The sequence below is a fragment of the Pelodiscus sinensis genome, chromosome 1 (assembly GCF_052426305.1).
Source record: "Pelodiscus sinensis isolate ZL-2025 chromosome 1, ASM5242630v1, whole genome shotgun sequence".
Classification (NCBI taxonomy): domain Eukaryota; kingdom Metazoa; phylum Chordata; order Testudines; family Trionychidae; genus Pelodiscus; species Pelodiscus sinensis.
In genome coordinates this window covers 361,381,279-361,406,087 of record NC_143052.1, presented here as the reverse complement: position 1 = coordinate 361,406,087, position 24,809 = coordinate 361,381,279, and the positions used below count along the sequence as shown (strand labels likewise).

The 24,809-nt window shown below is 71.2% G+C and overlaps 2 protein-coding genes across 3 annotated transcripts in view; one reads left to right on the top strand and one right to left on the bottom strand.

Moving 5' to 3' along the window:
* Nucleotides 1-487: 487 nt before the first annotated feature.
* On the bottom strand, nt 488-24,223 carry ILK (integrin linked kinase). 2 transcript variants are annotated; one of them, XM_089775867.1, is made up of 13 exons: nt 24,105-24,223; nt 10,997-11,094; nt 7,961-8,126; nt 6,540-6,662; nt 6,369-6,465; nt 5,359-5,442; nt 5,084-5,169; nt 4,348-4,457; nt 4,145-4,272; nt 1,638-1,759; nt 1,430-1,529; nt 1,192-1,322; nt 488-1,062 (listed from the first exon to the last, which is right to left on the bottom strand). In XM_089775867.1, the coding sequence occupies exons 2-13, from the start codon at nt 11,083-11,085 to the stop codon at nt 913-915; spliced, it is 1,386 nt and encodes a 461-aa protein (XP_089631993.1). In that variant the 5' UTR covers nt 11,086-11,094; nt 24,105-24,223; the 3' UTR covers nt 488-912. The 2 variants fall into 2 exon arrangements, with proteins under 2 accessions (XP_089631993.1, XP_075774623.1); XM_075918508.2 differs by having other exon boundaries at nt 6,540-6,635.
* RRP8 (ribosomal RNA processing 8) overlaps nt 24,151-24,809 on the top strand; it is a 17,395-nt gene continuing 16,736 nt past the window's right edge. Inside the window, exon 1 of the mRNA XM_089775868.1 lies at nt 24,151-24,278. Within this exon, the coding sequence (XP_089631994.1) occupies nt 24,260-24,278 (19 nt within the window). The 5' untranslated portion in view covers nt 24,151-24,259. The remainder of the gene's footprint in view (nt 24,279-24,809) is intronic.

The following is a 24,809-nucleotide window of genomic DNA, read 5'->3' as shown; positions in this document are numbered from 1 at the left end:
CCCCGACCGGCCCATCACGCTGGCCTCTGGGGATGTGTTGGCCAGTCCTTGGGACAAGGGGCTGCTAGCCCAGGTGCTGTTGGCTCTGCAGGGGGAGGGTGTTGATGCCCTGAAGGAATTGCAACTCTTGGGTTTTGTGTAGCTCTGGCTGGGGTTTGGTGCTGACAGGTAGGTGATCGGCTGCGGTGTCCTACAGCTTCACTGCATGGTGCTGAGAATGTGAAGGACTAGCCCCGTCCCACGGCAGAGGGAGGACATGTCAGCTGTGTGCAGGACTAGCTGTTCTCATGACCCTGCTCTCCTGCAGGCAAGCAGTGCCCTCCAGTCCTCCAACTACTCCTTGGCTTCCTGGCCTAAGGGGAGGTGCCATGGGAGCATGAGCTATGGGACATCCCTGGCTGGGAGGGCAGCTAGAGGATTTGTGTACACTGCTTAGCCAAGGCCTAGACTACAGCCCAGGAACGCCTCTTTGGATGAGTCACAGAGGGCCAGTTTCCATAACAAACGTTTATTGCAGATGCTGACAGCTCTCCTGTGGGGCCTGGCTGGGAGCTATTTAAAAACATGAAGCATGAAATCACCCCAGCACTGGCTGCAGGCAGGCAAAGTGAGGTCTTGTGGGGGGAGGTGGGGTTCTGAGCCTGTAAGCATAAGGTGCTGGGTGGCTCCAAGGCCCCATCTTAGACCTGGGGCTAGTAGAAGACTCCCTCCCCTTTCACTGGTACAGCTGGGAGGGAGGGTGGAGGTGGCTGCTGCGCAGTGGGTCCTGTGTGCCTCCATGTGCTCCGATGGAGATAGCACCATCCGTACCATGTGTCTGTGGCTGACGCAGGTTGAGGGTGGGAAGGGTAGGCACCTCCTGAAGGCACTTGGAGGGGGCGGGGAAGCTTGGCACTAGCAGGGGGCTGGCCCCTATTTCTCCTGCATCTTCTCCAGGATGGGGACGATCATGTCGAACTTGGGCCGCTTCGCAGGGTCCTCGTTCATACAGATCTTCATCAGCTTGCAGATGTGGGGGGAGATGCCAGGCGGGATGGTTGGGCGCAGCCCCTCCAGTGCCACCTGTGTGCAAGCAGGAGTAGAGCCGGGGATGGGCCTGGATCAAGGCCACAGCCCCGGCTGGACCTATCCCCTCCTCCCCAGTGGTGACACTGGCAGAGCTGGGGGGCAGCGGCAGGACCCGCCACTCACCTTCATGCCGATCTCCATGTTGGACAGGTCTGCAAAAGGCACCTCACGCGTCACCAGCTCCCAAAGCAGCACCGCAAAGCTCCACATGTCAGCCGAGCGCCGGTTGATTTCCTCTGCCTTCTTCTGCAGAGCTGCAGGGAGCCATGAGTGCTCAGGGAATGTGCACCCCAAGCAAGGGGCTTCTGGCCGCCAGGCACTAAGCAACAGCAGCTCCCTGTGGGGCTGAGGTAACACTCACCCTCTGGCGCCACCCATGCTGGAGCATACATCCTGCCAGGGCACTGGAAGGAGAACTTCACATCTGCCATGCTGAGACGCGCGGTCATGTCCTCATCAATCTGTGGGGGGGAGGGGATCAGCCCGGCACCTGTGAGGGCCCAGCTACTGCGCCCAGCCCCTCAGCAGGGAGGGGATGGGCCCAGCTACCACGCCCAGTCTCTGCTCACCATGATGCTGCGGCTGTTGAGATGGTGCCGGGGGATCAGGGGCTCCAGCGTGTGTAGGAAGGCCATGCCCCGGGCAATGTCCAGGGCAAACTTCACTGCTTGCATCTGATCCACCACAAAATCTGCAGGGAGACTGAGCATCAGTGCCAGGGCAGGAGTGCGGGAGGCAGGACACTGGGGGGCGAGGAGAGAGAGGGGAGGCAGGGCTGGGCACCAGCAGGAGGAGGAAGGCGGGGCTGACGGGTAAGTCTAACTTCAGTACCGGGCAAATTAGTCAAAACATAGTAAAGAATAAAATTGTCAGGCATGTAGAAGAACATAATTTGTTGGACAAAAGTCAACATGGTTTCTGTAAAGGGAAATCCTGTCTTACTAATCTGTTAGAGTTCTTTGAAGGGGTTAACAAACATGCGGACAAGGGGGATCCAGTAGATATAGTATACTTGGATTTTCAGAAAGCCTTTGACAAGGTCCCTCACCAAAGGCTCTTGTGTAAATTCCATGGCCATGGGATAAGAGGGAAGGTCCTTTCATGGATTAAGAACCGGTTAAAAGACAGGAAACAAAGGGTAGGAATAAATGGTAAATTTTCGGATTGGAGAGGGGTAACTAGTGGTGTACCCCAAGGGTTGGTCCTGGGACCAATCCTGTTCAACTTATTCATAAATGATCTGGAGAAAGGGGTAAGCAGTGAGGTAGTAAAGTTTGCAGATGATACCAAACTGTTTAGGATAGTCGAGACAGAAGCAGACTGTGAAGAACTTCAAGAAGATCTCACCAAACTGAGTGATTGGGCAACAAAATGGCAAATGAAATTTAATGTGGATAAGTGTAAAATAATGCATGTTGGAAAAAATAACCCGAACTATACGTACAGTATGATGGGGGCTAATTTGGCTACGACAAATCAGGAAAGAGATCTTGGAGTTATCGTGGACAGTTCTCTGAAAACTTCCACACGGTGTGCAGCGGCGGTCAAAAAGGCAAATAGGATGCTAGGAATTATTAAGAAAGGGATAGAAAATAAGACCCAGAATATCTTACTGCCCCTGTATAAAACTATGGTACGCCCACATCTTGAATACTGTGTACAGATGTGGTCTCCTCACCTCAAAAAACGTAATTTGGCCTTGGAAAGGGTTCAGAAAAGGGCAACTAAAATGATTAGGGGTTTGGAACGGGTCCCATGTGAAGAGAGATTAAGGCAACTGGGGCTTTTCAGTTTAGAAAAGAGGCGACTGAGGGGGGATATGATAGAGGTCTATAAAATCATAAGTGGTGTGGAGAGGGCGAATAAAGAAAAGTTATTTATTAGTTCCCATAACAGGAGAACTAGAGGACACCAAATGAAGTTAATGGGTAGCAAGTTTAAAACTAATAAAAGAAAGTTCTTCACACAGCGTGTAGTCAACCTGTGGAACTCCTTGCCAGAGGAGGCTGTGAAGGCTAGAACTATAACAGAATTTAAAGAAAGCGGCGAGGAGTCCTGTGGCACCTTATAGACTAACTGAAGTGTAGGCGCATAAGCTTTCGTGGGCTAAGACCCACTTCGTCAGATGCATGTCAGAGTTTAAAGAGAAGCTAGATAATTTCATGGAGGTTAGGTCCATAAAAGGCTATTAGCCAGGGGATAGAAATGGTGTCCCTGGCCTCTGTTTGTCAGAGGCTGGAGAGGGATGGCAGGAGACAAATCACTTGATCATTGTCTTCGGTCCACCCCCTCTGGGGCACCTGGTGCTGGCCACTGTGGGCAGACAGGATACTGGGCTAGATGAACCTTTGGTCTGACCCAGTACGGCCGTTCTTATGATGGGGGCACCAGCGGAAGGAGAGGGAGACAGGCTGGGCACCGGGGGGGAGGAGGAAGGGGGAGGCGGGCTGAGAGGAGGAGCGGCAGGCAGGATTGGGCACCAGCAGGAGGAGGGAGTCGGGGCTGATGGAGCCACCAGCGAGAGAAGAGGGGCGAGGGAGGTGGGTTGGCCACCGGGGGTGGGGCAGGGAGGCAGGCTGGGCACCCGGGGGAGGAGAAGGGAGCGGGAGGACCAGGATGCGGGTCTCATGCCAGCACCAGGAGTTGGACAAGAGGAGCAGGAAGGGCAGACAGGGAAACCAAAGCTGGGCTACCGCAGGCGCCGTGGGGCTGGCGAGACTCCAGGGGCTGATGCAGGTGCTGGGGGGGTAAGGACGCAGGGCCTTGCAGATGTGGGTACCGGGGGAGGGGATGGACGAGAGCAGTGGGGTACAGGCAGCAGCCAATGGGGGGGGGGCTATAAGCTGGTGACAGATGCCGGAGGCTGGGAGAGGAGACGGCCAGTGTGTGTGTGTGTGTGTGGGGGGATTCCCACAGGCTGCTGAGAGCTACCTAAGATAAGCCCCAGGGTGAAATGGGGGCCAGGTCCAGGGCTGGAGAGGGCCCCCTAGGCACAGCCACCCCACCCGTCCAGGGTCCCACACAGCAGCGGGTGTCTGCCATTGCCCTTGCCCACCTCCCCTGTCCTGACACTCACTCGTCCCCTCGTGCAGGACGTTGTAGAGGGAACCGTAGGGCATCCAGTGTGTGATGATGATTGGGTGGGGGGCCGGGGGCGACTGGCAGGCCCCCAACACGGGCAGGACATTGGGGTGCGAGAAGATCCTGGAAGAGAGAGAAGTGTAAGAACAGGCCCCACCCCTTGGCCCCCGCGCCCAGCCCAGGCTCCCCAGGGCCTACCGGAGCTTGGGATACTCCTCATTGAAGTCTCTGCTTTTCCGCGTTGTCCAGTCCCGGACTTTCATCACTTTGATCACGATGTCGTTGCCCTGCCAACGCCCTTTCCACAGCTGCAGGACGACAGGCCAGGGTCAGGAGGTGAGGGACAAGAATGGGGCACAGCAGGGACAGAATGGGGCCAGCTGGGGGATCAAGGGACAGAGCCATCCGGGAACTAGGGGCGGACTCATGGGACAGGGTAGGACAGGGTGAGCCGGGGGCAGGGCAGGGGTTGGGTGGGGGCGGGGGCAGGGCGGGGGCGTGGGCCAGGGTGAGCCGGGGGCAGGGCGGGGGCAGGGCGGGGGCGTGGGCCAGGGTGAGCCGGGGGCAGGGCGGGGGTTGGGCGTGGACGTGGGCCAGGGTGAGCCGGGGGCAGGGCGGGGGCGTGGGCCAGGGTGAGCCGGGGGCAGGGCGGGGGCAGGGCGGGGATGTGGGCCAGGGTGAGCCGGGGGCAGGGCGGGGGTTGGGCGGGGACGTGGGCCAGGGCCCAGTGCTTTCAGCCCCCCACTTGCTGAGGAATTGCCTCTCCCACCCCAGGAAGTCAGGGCCGGGCGACTCCGGTGGCTCAGAAGGAAGCTGAGCGGCAAGGGGCCGAGGCTGCTCCGTGGCACCTGCCCTGGGCCGTCTTGCTGCCAGCTTGGCCCCGAGTCCCAGCCGGGTTCCTACCCCCAGGGCCTGCCGCAGGCCCCCCACCTACCTCTCCCGACTGGTTCTCGTTGAGTTTGTGGCCCAGGGTCAGCTGCTTGTAGTCTATGCCGGCCAGTTTATTCAGGGTCCCGTTTCCTGCCGAGCGAAAGGGAGACGCGATCACGCCCCAGGGAGCCCTGCCTGCCCTCGCCCCTCCCCTCCCGTTCTCTGCCCCACTATACAAATCAGCCTCCCCCACCCTGAGGCTCCCTCCTCCCCCTCATGCCCACTGGAGGGTGCCCCACATCACCTTCCTCCCCCTCCCAGCCGGGCCCAGATCCTTACGGGGCCGCGTGCGGGTGGTGCCCTTCCAGAAGGTGTCCTTGTAGGGGATCTTGGTCAGGCTCTGGCCCAGCTTGTCGGCGCGCTCTGGGGAGACAGAGGCATTGAGCACGAGGCGCTGGGCAGCTGCCCCCGAGCGTGGCAGCCGGGCGGATAATTTCACTGGCTGGTAAAACAGGTCGCAGGCTGCCGAGCTGAGCTGGCGCAAGGACCGTCAGGCTTAAGGGGAGCAGGTGGGAACAAAGCTCCCTTGGCCAGTCTGGCCGCTCAGAGGAGGCTTTCGCTGGCCAAGCGACGCCAGCCCCTCGGCCCTGCTGGGGCCACAGACCAGCCCCCAGGGTTTCTCTCGGAGGCAGGCCGGGCTCAGGTGCCGGGCACTGCCGGTGCAATCAGCCCAGCGCCTGGCAGAGCTGTTCTCTCCTGCCCCGACTCCTCTCACGTCACAAGAGAGCGGCCCAGCGAGGCGAGGGGCCCGGCCAGCCCTGCCCTGGGGGGAGTGGGAGCCAGTCTCCAGAGCTGCAAGGGCTGGAATCACAAGCTGTCCATTGCCCTAGGCCACAGACGCGTCGGGGTCACAGGAGCCCGTTCGCTGGACCGAGGTTTCCAAAGGAGGGTGGAGCCAATGAATCCGGCATCATGACACAGGTCAGACACACGGATCCTGGTGGGCCCTGGGGTCCTGCCCTGCCATCCCAAAGCAGCCACAAACCCCCAGGCAAGCCCTATGCCCCTGCATGTGGAGGGGGGCAGGGCAGGAGGGGTGAGGGTGGCCGATGCAGGGCGAGTGAGCAGATCGTGTGGGGCAGAGCTGGTGGGGGACAGGGTGGAAGGTTGCGGGAAGCAGGGGAGGTGCAGGATGGGCTGTGGGGGCCACGGAGGGGCAGAGTGGGATGGGGACTATGTGGGGGCAGGGGAAGTGCAGCGCAGGATGGGGAAGCCACAGGGAGGAGTGGGGCGGGATGCAGGGTCTGTGGAGGTCGGGGGGCGAGGCAGGGGGCACCGGGGGCTCCCACCTTTCAGCTGTTCACGCAGCGGTGCCTTGGCCTTGTCCAGGGGCATCTGGCCATACTTGTTGGAGATGCTGACGAGGGCCCCACTGTTCACCAGGTCCTGGGGCAGGAGAGGACGAGGTGAGACCCCAGCGCCTCGGCCCCCCCCCCCCCCGGAGACAGGGCCCTGCTCACCTCGGCCACCTGGCCATGCCCCCAGAAGCAGGCGTAGTGCAGGGGGGTGTTCCCATGTTCGTTCACTGCGTTGACGTCCGCCTTGAACTGGATCAGCTGGGAGGGAAGGGACGGCAGCCGCAGCTGTGGGGGGAAGGGAGGACGCTCCCTGCGCAGAGCCCCCAGCTCCATTCTCGGGGAAGGGCCGCTGCCCGCTCTCCAGCCGCCCCAGCTGGGGGCAAAGGGCAGGGGCTGGCAGGGGAAATACGTGCAGACTGCAAAGGGAAGCAGGGAAGGGACTTGGCCAGCGGGGGGGGAGCGGCGCAGGGCAGAGGGCCTGGCTGGTCAGTGGGAGCAGCGCAGGGCAGGGGGCCCGGCCCGCAGGGGGGAGCGGCGCAGGGCAGGGGGCCCGGCCAGTCAGTGGGAGCAGCGCAGGGCAGGAGGTCTGGCCCGCGGGTGGGGGCGGCGCAGGGCAGGGGGTCCGGCCCGCGGGTGGGGCGGCGCAGGGCAGGGGGTCCGCAGGGGGAGCGCAGGGCAGGGGGCCCGGCCCGCGGGTGGGGCGGCGCAGGGCAGGGGGTCCGCAGGGGGAGCGCAGGGCAGGGGGCCCGGCCCGCAGGTGGGGGCGGCGCAGGGCAGGGGGCCTGGCCCGCAGGGGGAGCGGCACAGGGCAGGGGGCGCGGCCCGCGGGTGGGGGCGGCGCAGGGCAGGGGGCCCGGCCCGCGGGTGGGGGCGGCGCAGGGCAGGGGGCCCGGCCCGCGGGTGGGGCGGCGCAGGGCAGGGGGTCCGCAGGGGGAGCGCAGGGCAGGGGGCCCGGCCCGCGGGTGGGGGCGGTGCAGGGCAGGGGGCCTGGCCCGCAGGGGGAGCGGCACAGGGCAGGGGGCGCGGCCCGCAGGGGGAGCGGCGCAGGGCAGGGGGCCCGGCCCGCGGGTGGGGCGGCGCAGGGCAGGGGGGTCCGCAGGGAGGGCGGCGCAGGGCAGGGGGCCCGGCCCGCGGGTGGGGGCGGCGCAGGGCAGGGGGTCCGCAGGGAGAGCGGCGCAGGGCAGGGGGCCCGGCCCGCGGGTGGGGCGGCGCAGGGCAGGGGGGTCCGCAGGGAGAGCGGCGCAGGGCAGGGGGCCCGGCCCGCGGGTGGGGGCGGCGCAGGGCAGGGGGCCCGGCCCGCAGGGGGAGCGGCGCAGGGCAGGGGGCCCGGCCCGCGGGTGGGGGCGGCGCAGGGCAGGGGGCCCGGCCCGCAGGGGGAGCGGCGCAGGGCAGGGGGCCCGGCCCGCGGGTGGGGGCGGCGCAGGGCAGGGGGTCCGCAGGGAGAGCGGCACAGGGCAGGGGGCCCGGCCCGCGGGTGGGGGCGGCGCAGGGCAGGGGGCCCGGCCCGCAGGGGGAGCGGCGCAGGGCAGGGGGCCCGGCCCGCGGGTGGGGGCGGCGCAGGGCCTGGCCGGCGCCCCCGGTACCTTCTGCACGATGTCGCGGTGCCCGTGGCTGGCGGCCAGGTGCAGCGGGCTGTCGTCGCCCCGGTTCAGCACGTTGATGCGGGCGCCCCGCATGATCAGCATGTCCACCACGTGGGAGCGGCCCTCGCGGCAGGCCCAGTGCAGGGGGCTGAATCCATGGTCGTCCCTGGGGGGCGGAGCTGTGAGGGCAGGGCCAGCGCCTCACCCCAGCAGCTCTCCCTCCTGCCTGGCTGCCCCCTGCCCTCCAGCCACTGGGAGCCATGAGCCAGCCAGAACCCTTCCTGGGGTCACCGGCCAGGGGGCGAGTCTGGGGAGCTCCAAGTCCGGTCTCCAGTTTTCTGCCAACCCCCTGGCCAGGGGCAGCCGCGGCTCCGTTCCAGCTCTTCCAGGGCTGAGGCCCCGGCCTGCGACCCCCCCGCCCGCTCAGGAAGGGAGCCTGAGTCAGGCCCGGCCTTAAAAGGAGATTCCAGAGGCGGATGGGGGAGGAGGCCTGGCTCAGCCCCGCGGCCTAGGAGAGCTTCCCTGCACCCAGTCCAGCCCCATCGCCCAAGGAGCACCCCTCACCATGCAGCCCTGGCTTGTCCTCCCCATCCGCACCACCCCTCCTGCCAAAGCTCAGGGGGGCCCATTCCCAGCCCAGGGCTCCGGGTCCTGCCTCCCCAGGACAGGGACAGGCGGGGGCACGGGAGTAGAGTAGGCAGCTCCCTGCCCAGAGACCCTCCCCCCCCTGCTTAGAACCCCTGGGGCTGGCAGCTCTGGGGAGAGAGGACCCAGGCCCGGCTGAGACACCTGCCAACCTCCTGGACCAGAGGCAAGACAGAGCACATGGAGAACCAAGGTCTGTCCTCAGGCCTTCACTCAGCCCCTCTGGCCCGGCTCCAGCCCCTCCCGCCTGGTTCCAGCCCCTCCCACCCGGCTCCCAGCCCCTCCCGAACCGCCCGGCTCCCAGCCCCTCCCACCTGGCTCCAGCCCCTCCCGAACTGCCCGGCTCCCAGCCCCTCCCGAACCGCCCGGCTCCCAGCCCCTCCCGAACTGCCCGGCTCCAGCCCCTCCCGAACCGCCCGGCTCCCAGCCCCTCCCGAACCGCCCGGCTCCAGCCCCTCCCACCCGGCTCCAGCCCCTCCCGAACTGCCCGGCTCCAGCCCCTCCCACCCGGCTCCCAGCCCCTCCCGAACCGCCCGGCTCCCAGCCCCTCCCGAACCGCCCGGCTCCAGCCCCTCCCGAACCGCCCGGCTCCAGCCCCTCCTGAACCGCCCGGCTCCAGCCCCTCCCACCCGGCTCCAGCCCCTCCCGAACTGCCCGGCTCCAGCCCCTCCCACCCGGCTCCCAGCCCCTCCCGAACCGCCCGGCTCCCAGCCCCTCCCGAACCGCCCGGCTCCCAGCCCCTCCTGAACCCGGCTCCCAGCCCCTCCTGAACAACCCGGCTCCAGCCCCTCCCGAACCGCCCGGCTCCAGCCCCTCCCGAACCGCCCGGCTCCCAGCCCCTCCCGAACCGCCCAGCTCCCAGCCCCTCCCACCCGGCTCCAGCCCCTCCCGAACCGCCCGGTTCCCAGCCCCTCCCGAACCGCCCGGCTCCCAGCCCCTCCCGAACCGCCCGGCTCCCAGCCCCTCCCGAACCGCCCGGTTCCAGCCCCTCCCGAACCGCCCGGCTCCCAGCCCCTCCCGAACTGCCCGGCTCCCAGCCCCTCCCGAACCGCCCGGCTCCCAGCCCCTCCCGAACCGCCCGGCTCCAGCCCCTCCCGAACCGCCCGGCTCCCAGCCCCTCCCGAACCGCCCGGCTCCCAGCCCCTCCCGAACCGCCCGGTTCCAGCCCCTCCCGAACCGCCCGGTTCCAGCCCCTCCCGAACCGCCCGGTTACCAGCCCCTCCCGAACCGCCCGGCTCCCAGCTGCTCCCGAACCGCCCGGCTCCCAGCCCCTCCCACCCGGCTCCCAGCCCCTCCCACCCGGCTCCAGCCCCTCCCGAACTGCCCGGCTCCAGCCCCTCCCACCCGGCTCCCAGCCCCTCCTGAACCGCCCGGCTCCAGCCCCTCCTGAACCGCCCAGCTCCCAGCCCCTCCCGCCCGGTTCCAGCCCCTCCTGAACCGCCCGGCTCCCAGCCCCTCCCGCCCGGTTCCAGCCCCTCCTGAACCGCCCGGCTCCCAGCCCCTCCCGCCCGGTTCCAGCCCCTCCTGAACCGCCCGGCTCCCAGCCCCTCCCGAACCGCCCAGCTCCCAGCCCCTCCCGAACCGCCCAGCTCCCAGCCCCTCCCGCCTGGTTCCAGCCCCTCCCGAACCGCCCGGCTCCCAGCCCCTCCCGAACCGCCCGGTTCCCAGCCCCTCCCGAACCGCCCGGTTACCAGCTGCTCCCGAACCGCCCGGTTCCAGCCCCTCCCGAACCGCCCGGCTCCCAGCCCCTCCCGAACCGCCCGGCTCCCAGCCGCTCCCGCCTGGTTCCAGCCCCTCCTGAACCGCCCGGCTCCCAGCCCCTCCCGAACCGCCCGGCTCCCAGCCCCTCCCGAACCGCCCGGTTCCAGCCCCTCCCGAACCGCCCGGTTACCAGCTGCTCCCGAACCGCCCGGCTCCCAGCCCCTCCCACCCGGTTCCCAGCCCCTCCTGCCTGGCTATGGCATCTGTCTGCCAGCCCTTGCTGCCTGGCTCCCAGCCCTGCCCCCCCACTGTGGCATCTGTCTGCCAGCCTCCCACGCAGAGCGAGTCCCAGGAGAGAGTGACCCAGCTCCACCTGGCTCAGCAGTGGGAACGGAGTGAGCTGGGCCCTGGGTAGCCCCTGCAGTAGCCCGGCCCTGCCCGCCTATGGGCCCCGTGCCGGGAGCGCGCGGTGCCCATGGCAGAAAGGAGACACCCTCTGGCCAGGCCGGGGGCGCTGCCCGAGGGCCAGGAGCAGCTGAAGACACGTGCAGAGCCCGTGCCCCAGCGATGCTGGCGCCCTCCCTCCCAGAGCCGCTGGGCCCTTCGCACCTCCCCCGCGGCTCAGGCCACCCCTCCCCTCTCCTAAGGGTGCCCCCGGCCGCCCAATCCCCAGCTCGCAGCCCCAGTCACCCCTGGTTGAGGTCGTTCTCCGTGTTGTCCAGCCAGAGGCGCACGGCCACGGCGTTGCCCTCGCGGCACTGCGTGAAGATGTCGTCCATCCTGGGCTCCTGCCAAGCAGAGGGGCGCGTCAGGGCCCCAGCCACGTCCCAGGTGGAGCCCAGGGCCCGGCTCCCGGACATGCCGGGCCCTGCACGTCCCCTGAGCACCAAGCCAATTGCCCCTCCCAGGGCCAGCCCCCGGGCTGTGACCCCCCCTTCCCGCCTCCGCAGGGCCAGCCCCCGGGATCTGACCCCCCCTTCCCGCCTCCGCAGGGCCAGCCCCCGGGCTGTGACCCCCCCTTCCCGCCTCCGCAGGGCCAGCCCCCGGGATCTGACCCCCCTTCCCACCTCCGCAGGGCCAGCCCCCGGGCTGTGACCCCCCCTTCCCGCCTCCGCAGGGCCAGCCCCCGGGATCTGACTCCCCCTTCCCGCCTCCGCAGGGCCAGCCCCCGGGATCTGACCCCCCCCTTCCCGCCTCCGCAGGGCCAGCCCCCGGGATCTGACCCCCCCCTTCCCGCCTCCGCAGGGCCAGCCCCCGGGATCTGACTCCCCCTTCCCGCCTCCGCAGGGCCAGCCCCCGGGATCTGACCCCCCCTTCCCGCCTCCGCAGGGCCAGCCCCCGGGATCTGACCCCCCCTTCCTGCCTCCGCAGGGCCAGCCCCCGGGATCTGACCCCCCCTTCCCGCCTCCGCAGGGCCAGCCCCCGGGATCTGACTCCCCCTTCCCGCCTCCGTAGGGCCAGCCCCCGGGCTGTGACCCCCCCTTCCCGCCTCCGCAGGGCCAGCCCCCGGGATCTGACTCCCCCTTCCCGCCTCCGTAGGGCCAGCCCCCGGGCTGTGACCCCCCCTTCCCGCCTCCGCAGGGCCAGCCCCCGGGCTGTGACCCCCCCTTCCCGCCTCCGCAGGGCCAGCCCCCGGGATCTGACTCCCCCTTCCCGCCTCCGTAGGGCCAGCCCCCGGGCTGTGACCCCCCCTTCCCGCCTCCGCAGGGCCAGCCCCCGGGATCTGACCCCCCCTTCCCGCCTCCGCAGGGCCAGCCCCCGGGATCTGACCCCCCCCTTCCCGCCTCCGCAGGGCCAGCCCCCGGGATCTGACCCCCCCTTCCCGCCTCCGCAGGGCCAGCCCCCGGGCTGTGACCCCCCCTTCCCGCCTCCGCAGGGCCAGCCCCCGGGATCTGACCCCCCCCTTCCCGCCTCCGCAGGGCCAGCCCCCGGGATCTGACTCCCCCTTCCCGCCTCCGCAGGGCCAGCCCCCGGGATCTGACCCCCCCCTTCCCGCCTCCGCAGGGCCAGCCCCCGGGATCTGACCCCCCCTTCCCGCCTCCGCAGGGCCAGCCCCCGGGATCTGACCCCCCCTTCCCGCCTCCGCAGGGCCAGCCCCCGGGATCTGACCCCCCCTTCCCGCCTCCGCAGGGCCAGCCCCCGGGATCTGACTCCCCCTTCCCGCCTCCGCAGGGCCAGCCCCCGGGATCTGACCCCCCCCTTCCCGCCTCCGCAGGGCCAGCCCCCGGGATCTGACCCCCCCCTTCCCGCCTCCGCAGGGCCAGCCCCCGGGATCTGACTCCCCCTTCCCGCCTCCGCAGGGCCAGCCCCCGGGATCTGACCCCCCCTTCCCGCCTCCGCAGGGCCAGCCCCCGGGATCTGACCCCCCCTTCCTGCCTCCGCAGGGCCAGCCCCCGGGATCTGACCCCCCCTTCCCGCCTCCGCAGGGCCAGCCCCCGGGATCTGACTCCCCCTTCCCGCCTCCGTAGGGCCAGCCCCCGGGCTGTGACCCCCCCTTCCCGCCTCCGCAGGGCCAGCCCCCGGGATCTGACTCCCCCTTCCCGCCTCCGTAGGGCCAGCCCCCGGGCTGTGACCCCCCCTTCCCGCCTCCGCAGGGCCAGCCCCCGGGCTGTGACCCCCCCTTCCCGCCTCCGCAGGGCCAGCCCCCGGGATCTGACTCCCCCTTCCCGCCTCCGTAGGGCCAGCCCCCGGGCTGTGACCCCCCCTTCCCGCCTCCGCAGGGCCAGCCCCCGGGATCTGACCCCCCCCTTCCCGCCTCCGCAGGGCCAGCCCCCGGGATCTGACCCCCCCCTTCCCGCCTCCGCAGGGCCAGCCCCCGGGATCTGACCCCCCCTTCCCGCCTCCGCAGGGCCAGCCCCCGGGCTGTGACCCCCCCTTCCCGCCTCCGCAGGGCCAGCCCCCGGGATCTGACCCCCCCCTTCCCGCCTCCGCAGGGCCAGCCCCCGGGATCTGACTCCCCCTTCCCGCCTCCGCAGGGCCAGCCCCCGGGATCTGACCCCCCCCTTCCCGCCTCCGCAGGGCCAGCCCCCGGGATCTGACCCCCCCTTCCCGCCTCCGCAGGGCCAGCCCCCGGGATCTGACCCCCCCTTCCCGCCTCCGCAGGGCCAGCCCCCGGGATCTGACCCCCCCCTTCCCGCCTCCGCAGGGCCAGCCCCCGGGATCTGACTCCCCCTTCCCGCCTCCGCAGGGCCAGCCCCCGGGATCTGACCCCCCCCTTCCCGCCTCCGCAGGGCCAGCCCCCGGGCTGTGACCCCCCCCTTCCCGCCTCCGCAGGGCCAGCCCCCGGGATCTGACTCCCCCTTCCCGCCTCCGCAGGGCCAGCCCCCGGGATCTGACCCCCCCCTTCCCGCCTCCGCAGGGCCAGCCCCCGGGATCTGACTCCCCCTTCCCGCCTCCGCAGGGCCAGCCCCCGGGATCTGACCCCCCCCTTCCCGCCTCCGCAGGGCCAGCCCCCGGGATCTGACCCCCCCTTCCCGCCTCCGCAGGGCCAGCCCCCGGGATCTGACCCCCCCCTTCCCGCCTCCGCAGGGCCAGCCCCCGGGATCTGACCCCCCTTCCCGCCTCCGCAGGGCCAGCCCCTGGGATCTGACCCCCCCTTCCCGCCTCCGCAGGGCCAGCCCCCGGGATCTGACCCCCCCCTTCCCGCCTCCGCAGGGCCAGCCCCCGGGATCTGACCCCCCCTTCCCGCCTCCGCAGGGCCAGCCCCCGGGATCTGACCCCCCCCTTCCCGCCTCCGCAGGGCCAGCCCCCGGGATCTGACCCCCCCCTTCCCGCCTCCGCAGGGCCAGCCCCCGGGATCTGACTCCCCCTTCCCGCCTCCGCAGGGCCAGCCCCCGGGATCTGACCCCCCTTCCCGCCTCCGCAGGGCCAGCCCCCGGGATCTGACTCCCCCTTCCCGCCTCCGCAGGGCCAGCCCCCGTCCCCTGACTCCCTTCCTGCCCCCATCCCTCGGGCACAGCCAGACCCACAGCCCATCCCCCAGACTCTGAGCCTATTCTCATCTGTGTGGGGCTAGCTCCCCCAGGACGCCTGCCACTGGGGACACTGCTGTGAGGGGCAGGGCTGGGGGCCCACACGCCTGCAGTGAGGCTCAGCAGGCAGGGGGCGGCTCCGGTTTCTGGCTGCGTGTGGGCAGGAGGGGAGGCTGCCCCACCATGAGTGGCAGTGCTCAGCCCCCTTCCCACTTATCTCTGCAGACCCAGGTGCTCCCGCCGGCTTCCGGCAGCCACCAGGCAATGGGGAGGGGGTACGCGGGGGGGGGGGCACAGCATGGGGGACTCTCCCTGCTGAAGCTGCCACTCCTCTTCCCGGCAAAACCGCAAAAGGCCTGGCAGGAGCATGGGCAAGGGCTGGCATGAGACACCGTCTGTGCAGGACCCCGGAGCCCTGACCCCCACCCAGCCCCCAGCGCCTTCCCAGAGCTTCTCCTCGGCCCGCAAGCCAGTGGGGAGCCAGGAGCCAGGGCCCTGGGGCTGTCCTGGGGAGGCCCATGGCTGCTCTCCCGTAGGCCACTGCCCCACCCCGTGCTGGGCAGGACCCTGCCCCAGAGGCAGGGAGAATTCTGGGCCAGGAAGGCTCAGCACAAGGGGCCCGGCCCAGTGGGTGCCCAGCCCAGCCAACAGTGGTAGGAGCTGAAGCTATTTCACCCCCCACCCCACCGCACCCCCGGGAGCTTCTGCTGAGCCCTCTCCCCCTGCCAGGCGCAGGTCAAAGGCACCAGGCCAGGGGCTCAGACAGCCTGAGCAGAGGGGGCCTGCCCCAGGGACTGTCCACACCAGAGCAGAAACTGCGAGGCCAGTGGCCAGCAAAGCACTTCCACAGGGGCGGCACTGGCTCAGGGCCCAGCATCGTGCTGGGGGCACTGGGGGGGGGGCGGGGCTGGCTCAGGGCCCAGCATCGTGCTGGGGGCACTCGGGGGGGCGGGGCTGGCTCAGGGCCCAGCATCGTGCTGGGGGCACTGGGGGGGCGGGGCTGGCTCAGGGCCCAGCATCGTGCTGGGGGCACTGGGGGGCGGCACTGGCTCAGGGCCCAGCATCGTGCTGGGGGCACTGGGGGGCGGGGCTGGCTCAGGGCCCAGCATCGTGCTGGGGGCACTGGGGGGGGCGGGGCTGGCTCAGGGCCCAGCATCGTGCTGGGGGCACTGGGGGGGGGCGGGGCTGGCTCAGGGCCCAGCATCGTGCTGGGGGCACTCGGGGGGGCGGGGCTGGCTTCAGGGCCCAGCATCGTGCTGGGGGCACTCGGGGGGGCGGGGCTGGCTCAGGGCCCAGCATCGTGCTGGGGGCACTGGGGGGGGGCGGGGCTGGCTCAGGGCCCAGCATCGTGCTGGGGGCACTGGGGGGGCGGGGCTGGCTCAGGGCCCAGCATCGTGCTGGGGGCACTGGGGGGCGGGGCTGGCTCAGGGCCCAGCATCGTGCTGGGGGCACTGGGGGGGGCGGGGCTGGCTCAGGGCCCAGCATCGTGCTGGGGGCACTGGGGGGCGGGGCTGGCTCAGGGCCCAGCATCGTGCTGGGGGCACTGGGGGGGGGCGGGGCTGGCTCAGGGCCCAGCATCGTGCTGGGGGCACTGGGGGGGGCGGGGCTGGCTTCAGGGCCCAGCATTGTGCTGGGGGCACTCGGGGGGGCGGGGCTGGCTCAGGGCCCAGCATCGTGCTGGGGGCACTGGGGGGGCGGGGCTGGCTCAGGGCCCAGCATCGTGCTGGGGGCACTGGGGGGCGGGGCTGGCTCAGGGCCCAGCATCGTGCTGGGGGCACTGGGGGGGGGCGGGGCTGGCTCAGGGCCCAGCATCGTGCTGGGGGCACTCGGGGGGCGGGGCTGGCTCAGGGCCCAGCATCGTGCTGGGGGCACTGGGGGGGCGGGGCTGGCTCAGGGCCCAGCATCGTGCTGGGGGCACTGGGGGGCGGGGCTGGCTCAGGGCCCAGCATCATGCTGGGGGCACTGGGGGGGCGGGGCTGGCTCAGGGCCCAGCATCGTGCTGGGGGCACTGGGGGGCGGGGCTGGCTCAGGGCCCAGCATCATGCTGGGGGCACTGGGGGGGGCGGGGCTGGCTCAGGGCCCAGCATCGTGCTGGGGGCACTGGGGGGGGCGGGGCTGGCTCAGGGCCCAGCATCGTGCTGGGGGCACTGGGGGGGGGGCGGGGCTGGCTCAGGGCCCAGCATCGTGCTGGGGGCACTCGGGGGGGCGGGGCTGGCTCAGGGCCCAGCATCGTGCTGGGGGCACTGGGGGGCGGGGCTGGCTCAGGGCCCAGCATCGTGCTGGGGGCACTGGGGGGGGCGGGGCTGGCTCAGGGCCCAGCATCGTGCTGGGGGCACTGGGGGGGGCGGGGCTGGCTCAGGGCCCAGCATCGTGCTGGGAGCACTGGGGGGCGGGGCTGGCTCAGGGCCCAGCATCGTGCTGGGGGCACTGGGGGGCGGGGCTGGCTTCAGGGGGGAGCAGTGCGCAATAAATGCTAACAGATGCTTTGGTTTCTGTTGGTGGTGCCAGCTCCTAACGCCAGAGACACAGCGAGTGCCGGGGTGGTGGAGAATTTGGGGTTCATTCCTCCTACCCCTGGCAAGCAGTAAAGCACATACAGCCCATAGGGGCTAGACGCAGAGAGAGAGAAGCAGGACTGCTCATCAGTAGAGCCCTGCAAATCCCTGGGTATCCGCATCTGTGGTTGCCAATATCAGTATCCCCTTAACATCTCCGGGCAGCCGCACCTGTGGCTGCCAATGTGGGTATCTGCTTTATATCCCCAGGTATCCATATCCACCAACGCGGGTATCCTCTTTATATCCCCGAGTGTCCGTACCCACCAACGCGGGTATCCTCTTTATATCCCCGGGTATCCGTACCCACCAACGCGGGTATCCTCTTTATATCCCCGAGTGTCCGTACCCACCAACGCGGGTATCCTCTTTATATCCCCGAGTGTCCGTACCCACCAACGCGGGTATCCTCTTTATATCCCCGGGTATCCGTACCCACCAACGCGGGTATCCTCTTTATATCCCCGAGTGTCCGTACCCACCAACGCGGGTATCCTCTTTATATCCCCGAGTATCCCTACCCACCAACGCGGGTATCCTCTTTATATCCCCGAGTGTCCGTACCCACCAACGCGGGTATCCTCTTTATATCCCCGGGTATCCGTACCCACCAACGCGGGTATCCTCTTTATATCCCCGAGTGTCCGTACCCACCAACGCGGGTATCCTCTTTATATCCCCGAGTGTCCGTACCCACCAACGCGGGTATCCTCTTTATATCCCCGGGTATCCGTACCCACCAACGCGGGTATCCTCTTTATATCCCCGAGTGTCCGTACCCACCAACGCGGGTATCCTCTTTATATCCCCGGGTATCCGTACCCACCAACGCGGGTATCCTCTTTATATCCCCGGGTATCCGTACCCACCAACGCGGGTATCCTCTTTATATCCCCGGGTGTCCGTACCCACCAACGCGGGTATCCTCTTTATATCCCCGAGTGTCCGTACCCACCAACGCGGGTATCCTCTTTATATCCCCGAGTGTCCCTACCCACCAACGCGGGTATCCTCTTTATATCCCCGAGTGTCCGTACCCACCAACGCGGGTATCCTCTTTATATCCCCGAGTGTCCCTACCTACCAACGCGGGTATCCTCTTTATATCCCCGAGTGTCCGTACCCACCAACGCGGGTATCCTCTTTATATCCCCGGGTATCCGTACCCACCAACGCGGGTATCCTCTTTATATCCCCGAGTGTCCGTACCCACCAACGCGGGTATCCTCTTTATATCCCCGAGTGTCCGTACCCACCAACGCGGGTATCCTCTTTATATCCCCGAGTGTCCGTACCCACCAACGCGGGTATCCTCTTTATATCCCCGAGTGTCCGTACCCACCAACGCGGGTATCCTCTTTATATCCCCGAGTGTCCGTACCCACCAACGCGGGTATCCTCTTTATATCCCCGGGTGTCCGTACCCACCAAAGCGGGTATCCTCTTTATATCCCCGGGTGTCCGTACCCACCAAAGCGGGTATCCTCTTTATATCCCCGGGTGTCCGCACCCACCAACGCGGGTATCCTCTTTATATCCCCGGGTATCCGCACCCACCAACGCGGGTATCCTCTTTATATCCCCGAGAGTCCGTACCCACCAACGCGGGTATCCTCTTTATATCCCCGAGTGTCCGTACCCACCAATGCGGGTATCCTCTTTATATCCCCGAGTGTCCGTACCCACGAACGCGGGTATCCTCTTTATATCCCCGGGTATCCGTACCCACCAACGCGGGTATCCTCTTTATATCCCCGAGTGTCCGTACCCACCAACGCGGGTATCCTCTTTATATCCCCGGGTATCCGTACCCACCAACGCGGGTATCCTCTTTATATCCCCGAGTGTCCGTACCCACCAACGCGGTTATCCTCTTTATATCCCCTGGTATCCATATCCACCAACGCGGGTATCCTCTTTATATCCCCGGGTATCCGTACCCACCAACGCGGGTATCCTCTTTATATCCCCCAGCTACCCCCCGCCCGCTCCTACAGCCCCCAGGGCCTGCTCCCTCCCCCAGCCCCCCCCCCCGCCTGCTCCTACAGCCCCCAGGGCCTGCTCCCTCCCCCAGCCCCCTCCCGCCTGCTCCTACAGCCCCCAGGGCCTGCTCCCTCCCCCAGCCCCCCCGCCTGCTCCTACAGCCCCCCCCCGCCTGCTCCTACAGCCCCCCCCCGCCTGCTCCCTCCCCCAGCCCCCCCCCGCCTGCTCCTACAGCCCCCAGGGCCTGCTCCCTCCCCCAGCCCCCCCCCCGCCTGCTCCTACAGCCCCCAGGGCCTGCTCCCTCCCCCAGCCCCCCCCCCCGCCTGCTCCTACAGCCCCCAGGGCCTGCTCCCTCCCCCAGCCCCCAGGGCCTGCTCCCTCCCCCAGCCCCCCCGCCTGCTCCTACAGCCCCCAGGGCCTGCTCCCTCCCCCAGCCCCCAGGGCCTGCTCCCTCCCCCAGCCCCCCCCCCCCGCCTGCTCCTACAGCCCCCAGGGCCTGCTCCCCCCCCGCCTGCTCCTACAGCCCCCAGGGCCTGCTCCCTCCCCCGCCCCCCCCGCCTGCTCCTACAGCCCCCAGGGCCTGCTCCCTCCCCCGCCTGCTCCTACAGCCCCCAGGGCCTGCTCCCTCCCCCGCCCCCCCCCCCGTGTGCTCCTACAGCCCCCAGGGCCTGCTCCCTCCCCCAGCCCCCCCGCCTGCTCCTACAGCCCCCAGGGCCTGCTCCCTCCCCCGCCCCCCCCCGCCTGCTCCTACAGCCCCCAGGGCCTGCTCCCTCCCCCAGCCCCCCCCGCCTGCTCCTACAGCCCCGAGGGCCTGCTCCCTCCCCCAGCCCCCCCGCCTGCTCCTACAGCCCCCCCCCCCCTGCTCCCTCCCCGCCCCCCCCCCCCCGCCTGCTCCTACAGCCCCCAGGGCCTGCTCCCTCCCCCGCCCCCCCCGCCTGCTCCTACAGCCCCCAGGGCCTGCTCCCTCCCCCAGCCCCCCCCCCTGCTCCTACAGCCCCCAGGGCCTGCTCCCTCCCCCAGCCCGCCCCCGCCTGCTCCTACAGCCCCCAGGGCCTGCTCCCTCCCCCGCCCCCCCGCCTGCTCCTACAGCCCCCAGGGCCTGCTCCCTCCCCCAGCCCCCCCCCGCCTGCTCCTACAGCCCCCAGGGCCAGCTCCCTCCCCAGCCCGCCCCCGCCTGCTCCTACAGCCCCCAGGGCCTGCTCCCTCCCCCGCCCCCCCCGCCTGCTCCTACAGCCCCCAGGGCCTGCTCCCTCCCCCAACCCCCCCCCGCCTGCTCCTACAGCCCCCAGGGCCTGCTCCCTCCCCCAACCCCCCCGCCTGCTCCTACAGCCCCCAGGGCCTGCTCCCTCCCCCAGCCCCCCCCCCGCCTGCTCCTACAGCCCCCAGGGCCTGCTCCCTCCCCCAACCCCCCCCCGCCTGCTCCTACAGCCCCCAGGGCCTGCTCCCTCCCCCGCCCCGCCCCCGCCTGCTCCTACAGCCCCCAGGGCCTGCTCCCTCCCCCAGCCCCCCCGCCTGCTCCTACAGCCCCCAGGGCCTGCTCCCTCCCCCGCCCCCCCCCGCCTGCTCCTACAGCCCCCCCCCGCCTGCTCCTACAGCCCCCAGGGCCTGCTCCCTCCCCCAGCCCGCCCCCGCCTGCTCCTACAGCCCCCAGGGCCTGCTCCCTCCCCCAGCCCCCCCGCCTGCTCCTACAGCCCCCAGGGCCTGCTCCCTCCCCCGCCCCCCCCGCCTGCTCCTACAGCCCCCCCCCCCCCGCCTGCTCCTACAGCCCCCAGGGCCTGCTCCCTCCCCCAGCCCGCCCCCGCCTGCTCCTACAGCCCCCAGGGCCTGCTCCCTCCCCCAGCCCCCCCGCCTGCTCCTACAGCCCCCAGGGCCTGCTCCCTCCCCCGCCCCCCCCCCCCCGCCTGCTCCTACAGCCCCCAGGGCCTGCTCCCTCCCCCGCCCCCCCCCCGCCTGCTCCTACAGCCCCCAGGGCCTGCTCCCTCCCCCAGCCCCCCCGCCTGCTCCTACAGCCCCCAGGGCCTGCTCCCTCCCCCAGCCCCCCCCCGCCTGCTCCTACAGCCCCCAGGGCCTGCTCCCTCCCCCGCCTGCTCCTACAGCCCCCAGGGCCTGCTCCCTCCCCCGCCCCCCCCCGCCTGCTCCTACAGCCCCCAGGGCCTGCTCCCTCCCCAGCCCCCCCCGCCCGCTCCTACAGCCCCCAGGGCCTGCTCCCTCCCCCAGCCCCCCCCCCGCCTGCTCCTACAGCCCCCAGGGCCTGCTCCCTCCCCCAGCCCCCCCCCCGCCTGCTCCTACAGCCCCCAGGGCCTGCTCCCTCCCCCAGCCCCCCCCCCGCCTGCTCCTACAGCCCCCTGGGCCTGCTCCCTCCCCCAGCCCCCCCCCCGCCCGCTCCTACAGCCCCCAGGGCCTGCTCCCTCCCCCGCCCCCCCCCCCCGTTCCTACAGCCCCCAGGGCCTGCTCCCTCCCCCGCCCGCTCCTACAGCCCCCAGGGCCTGCTCCCTCCCCCGCCCCCCCCGCCCGCTCCTACAGCCCCCAGGGCCTGCTCCCTCCCCCAACCCCCCCCCGCCTGCTCCTACAGCCCCCAGGGCCTGCTCCCTCCCCCGCCCCCCCCCCGCCTGCTCCTACAGCCCCCAGGGCCTGCTCCCTCCCCCGCCCCCCGCCCGCTCCTACAGCCCCCAGGGCCTGCTCCCTCCCCCAGCCCCCCCCCCCGCCTGCTCCTACAGCCCCCAGGGCCTGCTCCCTCCCCCGCCCCCCCCGCCTGCTCCTACAGCCCCCAGGGCCTGCTCCCTCCCCCAGCCCCCCCCCCCGCCTGCTCCTACAGCCCCCAGGGCCTGCTCCCTCCCCCGCCCCCCCCCGCCCGCTCCTACAGCCCCCAGGGCCTGCTCCCTCCCCCGCCCCCCCCGCCTGCTCCTACAGCCCCCCCCCGCCTGCTCCTACAGCCCCCAGGGCCTGCTCCCTCCCCCAGCCCGCCCCCGCCTGCTCCTACAGCCCCCCCCCCCTGCTCCTACAGCCCCCCCCCCCGCCTGCTCCCTCCCCCCCCCCCCCCGCCCGCTCCTACAGCCCCCAGGGCCTGCTCCCTCCCCCAACCCCCCCCCGCCTGCTCCTACAGCCCCCAGGGCCTGCTCCCTCCCCCGCCCCCCCCCGCCTGCTCCTACAGCCCCCAGGGCCTGCTCCCTCCCCCGCCCCCCCCGCCTGCTCCTACAGCCCCCAGGGCCTGCTCCCTCCCCCGCCCCCCCCCGCCTGCTCCTACAGCCCCCAGGGCCTGCTCCCTCCCCCGCCCCCCCCGCCCGCTCCTACAGCCCCCAGGGCCTGCTCCCTCCCCCGCCCCCCCCGCCTGCTCCTACAGCCCCCAGGGCCTGCTCCCTCCCCCAGCCCCCCCCCCGCCTGCTCCTACAGCCCCCAGGGCCTGCTCCCTCCCCCGCCCCCCCCGCCTGCTCCTACAGCCCCCCCCCGCCTGCTCCTACAGCCCCCAGGGCCTGCTCCCTCCCCCAGCCCCCCCCCCGCCTGCTCCTACAGCCCCCAGGGCCTGCTCCCTCCCCCGCCCCCCCCCGCCTGCTCCTACAGCCCCCAGGGCCTGCTCCCTCCCCCAGCCCCCCCCCGCCTGCTCCTACAGCCCCCAGGGCCTGCTCCCTCCCCCAGCCCCCCCCCCGCCTGCTCCTACAGCCCCCAGGGCCTGCTCCCTCCCCCAGCCCCCCCCCCGCCTGCTCCTACAGCCCCCAGGGCCTGCTCCCTCCCCCAGCCCCCCCCCCGCCTGCTCCTACAGCCCCCAGGGCCTGCTCCCTCCCCCAGCCCCCCCCCGCCTGCTCCTACAGCCCCCAGGGCCTGCTCCCTCCCCCGCCCCCCCCGCCCGCTCCTACAGCCCCCAGGGCCTGCTCCCTCCCCCGCCCCCCCCCGCCTGCTCCTACAGCCCCCCCCCGCCTGCTCCTACAGCCCCCAGGGCCTGCTCCCTCCCCCAACCCCCCCCCGCCTGCTCCTACAGCCCCCAGGGCCTGCTCCCTCCCCCGCCCCCCGCCTGCTCCTACAGCCCCCAGGGCCTGCTCCCTCCCCCGCCCCCCCCCGCCTGCTCCTACAGCCCCCAGGGCCTGCTCCCTCCCCCGCCCCCCCCGCCTGCTCCTACAGCCCCCAGGGCCTGCTCCCTCCCCCGCCCCCCCCGCCTGCTCCTACAGCCCCCAGGGCCTGCTCCCTCCCCCGCCCCCCGCCTGCTCCTACAGCCCCCCCCCGCCTGCTCCTACAGCCCCCCCCCGCCTGCTCCCTCCCCCGCCCCCCCCGCCCGCTCCTACAGCCCCCAGGGCCTGCTCCCTCCCCCGCCCCCCGCCTGCTCCTACAGCCCCCAGGGCCTGCTCCCTCCCCCAGCCCCCCCCCCCGCCTGCTCCTACAGCCCCCAGGGCCTGCTCCCTCCCCCGCCCCCCGCCTGCTCCTACAGCCCCCAGGGCCTGCTCCCTCCCCCGCCCCCCCCCGCCTGCTCCTACAGCCCCCAGGGCCTGCTCCCTCCCCCAGCCCCCCCGCCTGCTCCTACAGCCCCCAGGGCCTGCTCCCTCCCCCGCCCCCCGCCTGCTCCTACAGCCCCCAGGGCCTGCTCCCTCCCCCGCCCCCCCCCGCCTGCTCCTACAGCCCCCCCCCGCCTGCTCCTACAGCCCCCAGGGCCTGCTCCCTCCCCCGCCCCCCCCGCCCGCTCCTACAGCCCCCAGGGCCTGCTCCCTCCCCCGCCCCCCCCCCGCCTGCTCCTACAGCCCCCAGGGCCTGCTCCCTCCCCCGCCCCCCGCCTGCTCCTACAGCCCCCAGGGCCTGCTCCCTCCCCCAGCCCCCCCCCCGCCTGCTCCTACAGCCCCCAGGGCCTGCTCCCTCCCCCGCCCCCCGCCTGCTCCTACAGCCCCCAGGGCCTGCTCCCTCCCCCGCCCCCCCCCGCCTGCTCCTACAGCCCCCAGGGCCTGCTCCCTCCCCCAGCCCCCCCCCGCCTGCTCCTACAGCCCCCAGGGCCTGCTCCCTCCCCCGCCCCCCGCCTGCTCCTACAGCCCCCAGGGCCTGCTCCCTCCCCCAGCCCCCCCCCGCCTGCTCCTACAGCCCCCAGGGCCTGCTCCCTCCCCCAGCCCCCCCGCCTGCTCCTACAGCCCCCAGGGCCTGCTCCCTCCCCCGCCCCCCCCGCCTGCTCCTACAGCCCCCAGGGCCTGCTCCCTCCCCCGCCCCCCCCCGCCTGCTCCTACAGCCCCCCCCCGCCTGCTCCTACAGCCCCCAGGGCCTGCTCCCTCCCCCGCCCCCCCCGCCCGCTCCTACAGCCCCCAGGGCCTGCTCCCTCACCGGTCTCGGCTGCTCCGGGCGCCTCCGAGTCGCTCTCGATCCTGCGGATCCGCCCCGCCCGAGGGAGAGGCCCCGCCCCTCAGCCCCGGCCCCGCCCCATCCGGTCCCCGCCCAGCTCACTTCCGGCCTCTCTAGGCGCCGCGTCTGGCAGCTCTATGGTGCCCGAGCGTCCACGTGAGTGAGGGGCCCGGCGGGGGGGCGGGTCTGTGGCGGAGCGAGGTGCGGGCTGAGCGCCCCGGGGTCTCCCCCCCCCACACACGGACGGGAGGGTATCTCCCCCCCCCCCACACACACACGGTCGGGAGGGTATCTCCCCCCCCCCACACACACACGGTCGGGAGGGTATCTCCCCCCCCCCCCACACACACACGGACGGGAGGGTATCTCCCCCCCCCACACACACGGACGGGAGGGTATCTCCCCCCCCACACACACACGGACGGGAGGGTATCTCCCCCCCACACACACACGGTCGGGAGGGTATCTCCCCCCCACACACACACGGACGGGAGGGTATTCCCCCCCCCCACACACACGGACGGGAGGGTATCTCCCCCCCACACACACACGGACGGGAGGGTATCTCCCCCCCCCACACACACGGACGGGAGGGTATCTCCCCCCCACACACACACGGACGGGAGGGTATCCCCCCCCCACACGGACGGGAGGGTATCCCCCCCACACACACACGGACGGGAGGGT

Excerpts from the sequence above, each read along its gene's own strand:
- ILK (XM_089775867.1), bottom strand. The coding sequence starts at position 11,085 with ATGGACGACATCTTCACGCAGTGCCGCGAGGGCAACGCCGTGGCCGTG. Across the intron at positions 6,663-7,960 it reads ACCGCGACATCGTGCAGAAG|CTGCGGCTGCCGTCCCTTCC; the intron begins GTACCGGGGGCG and ends TTCCCCCCACAG. Across the intron at positions 4,273-4,347 it reads GAGGAGTATCCCAAGCTCCG|GATCTTCTCGCACCCCAATG; the intron begins GTAGGCCCTGGG and ends TCTCTCTTCCAG.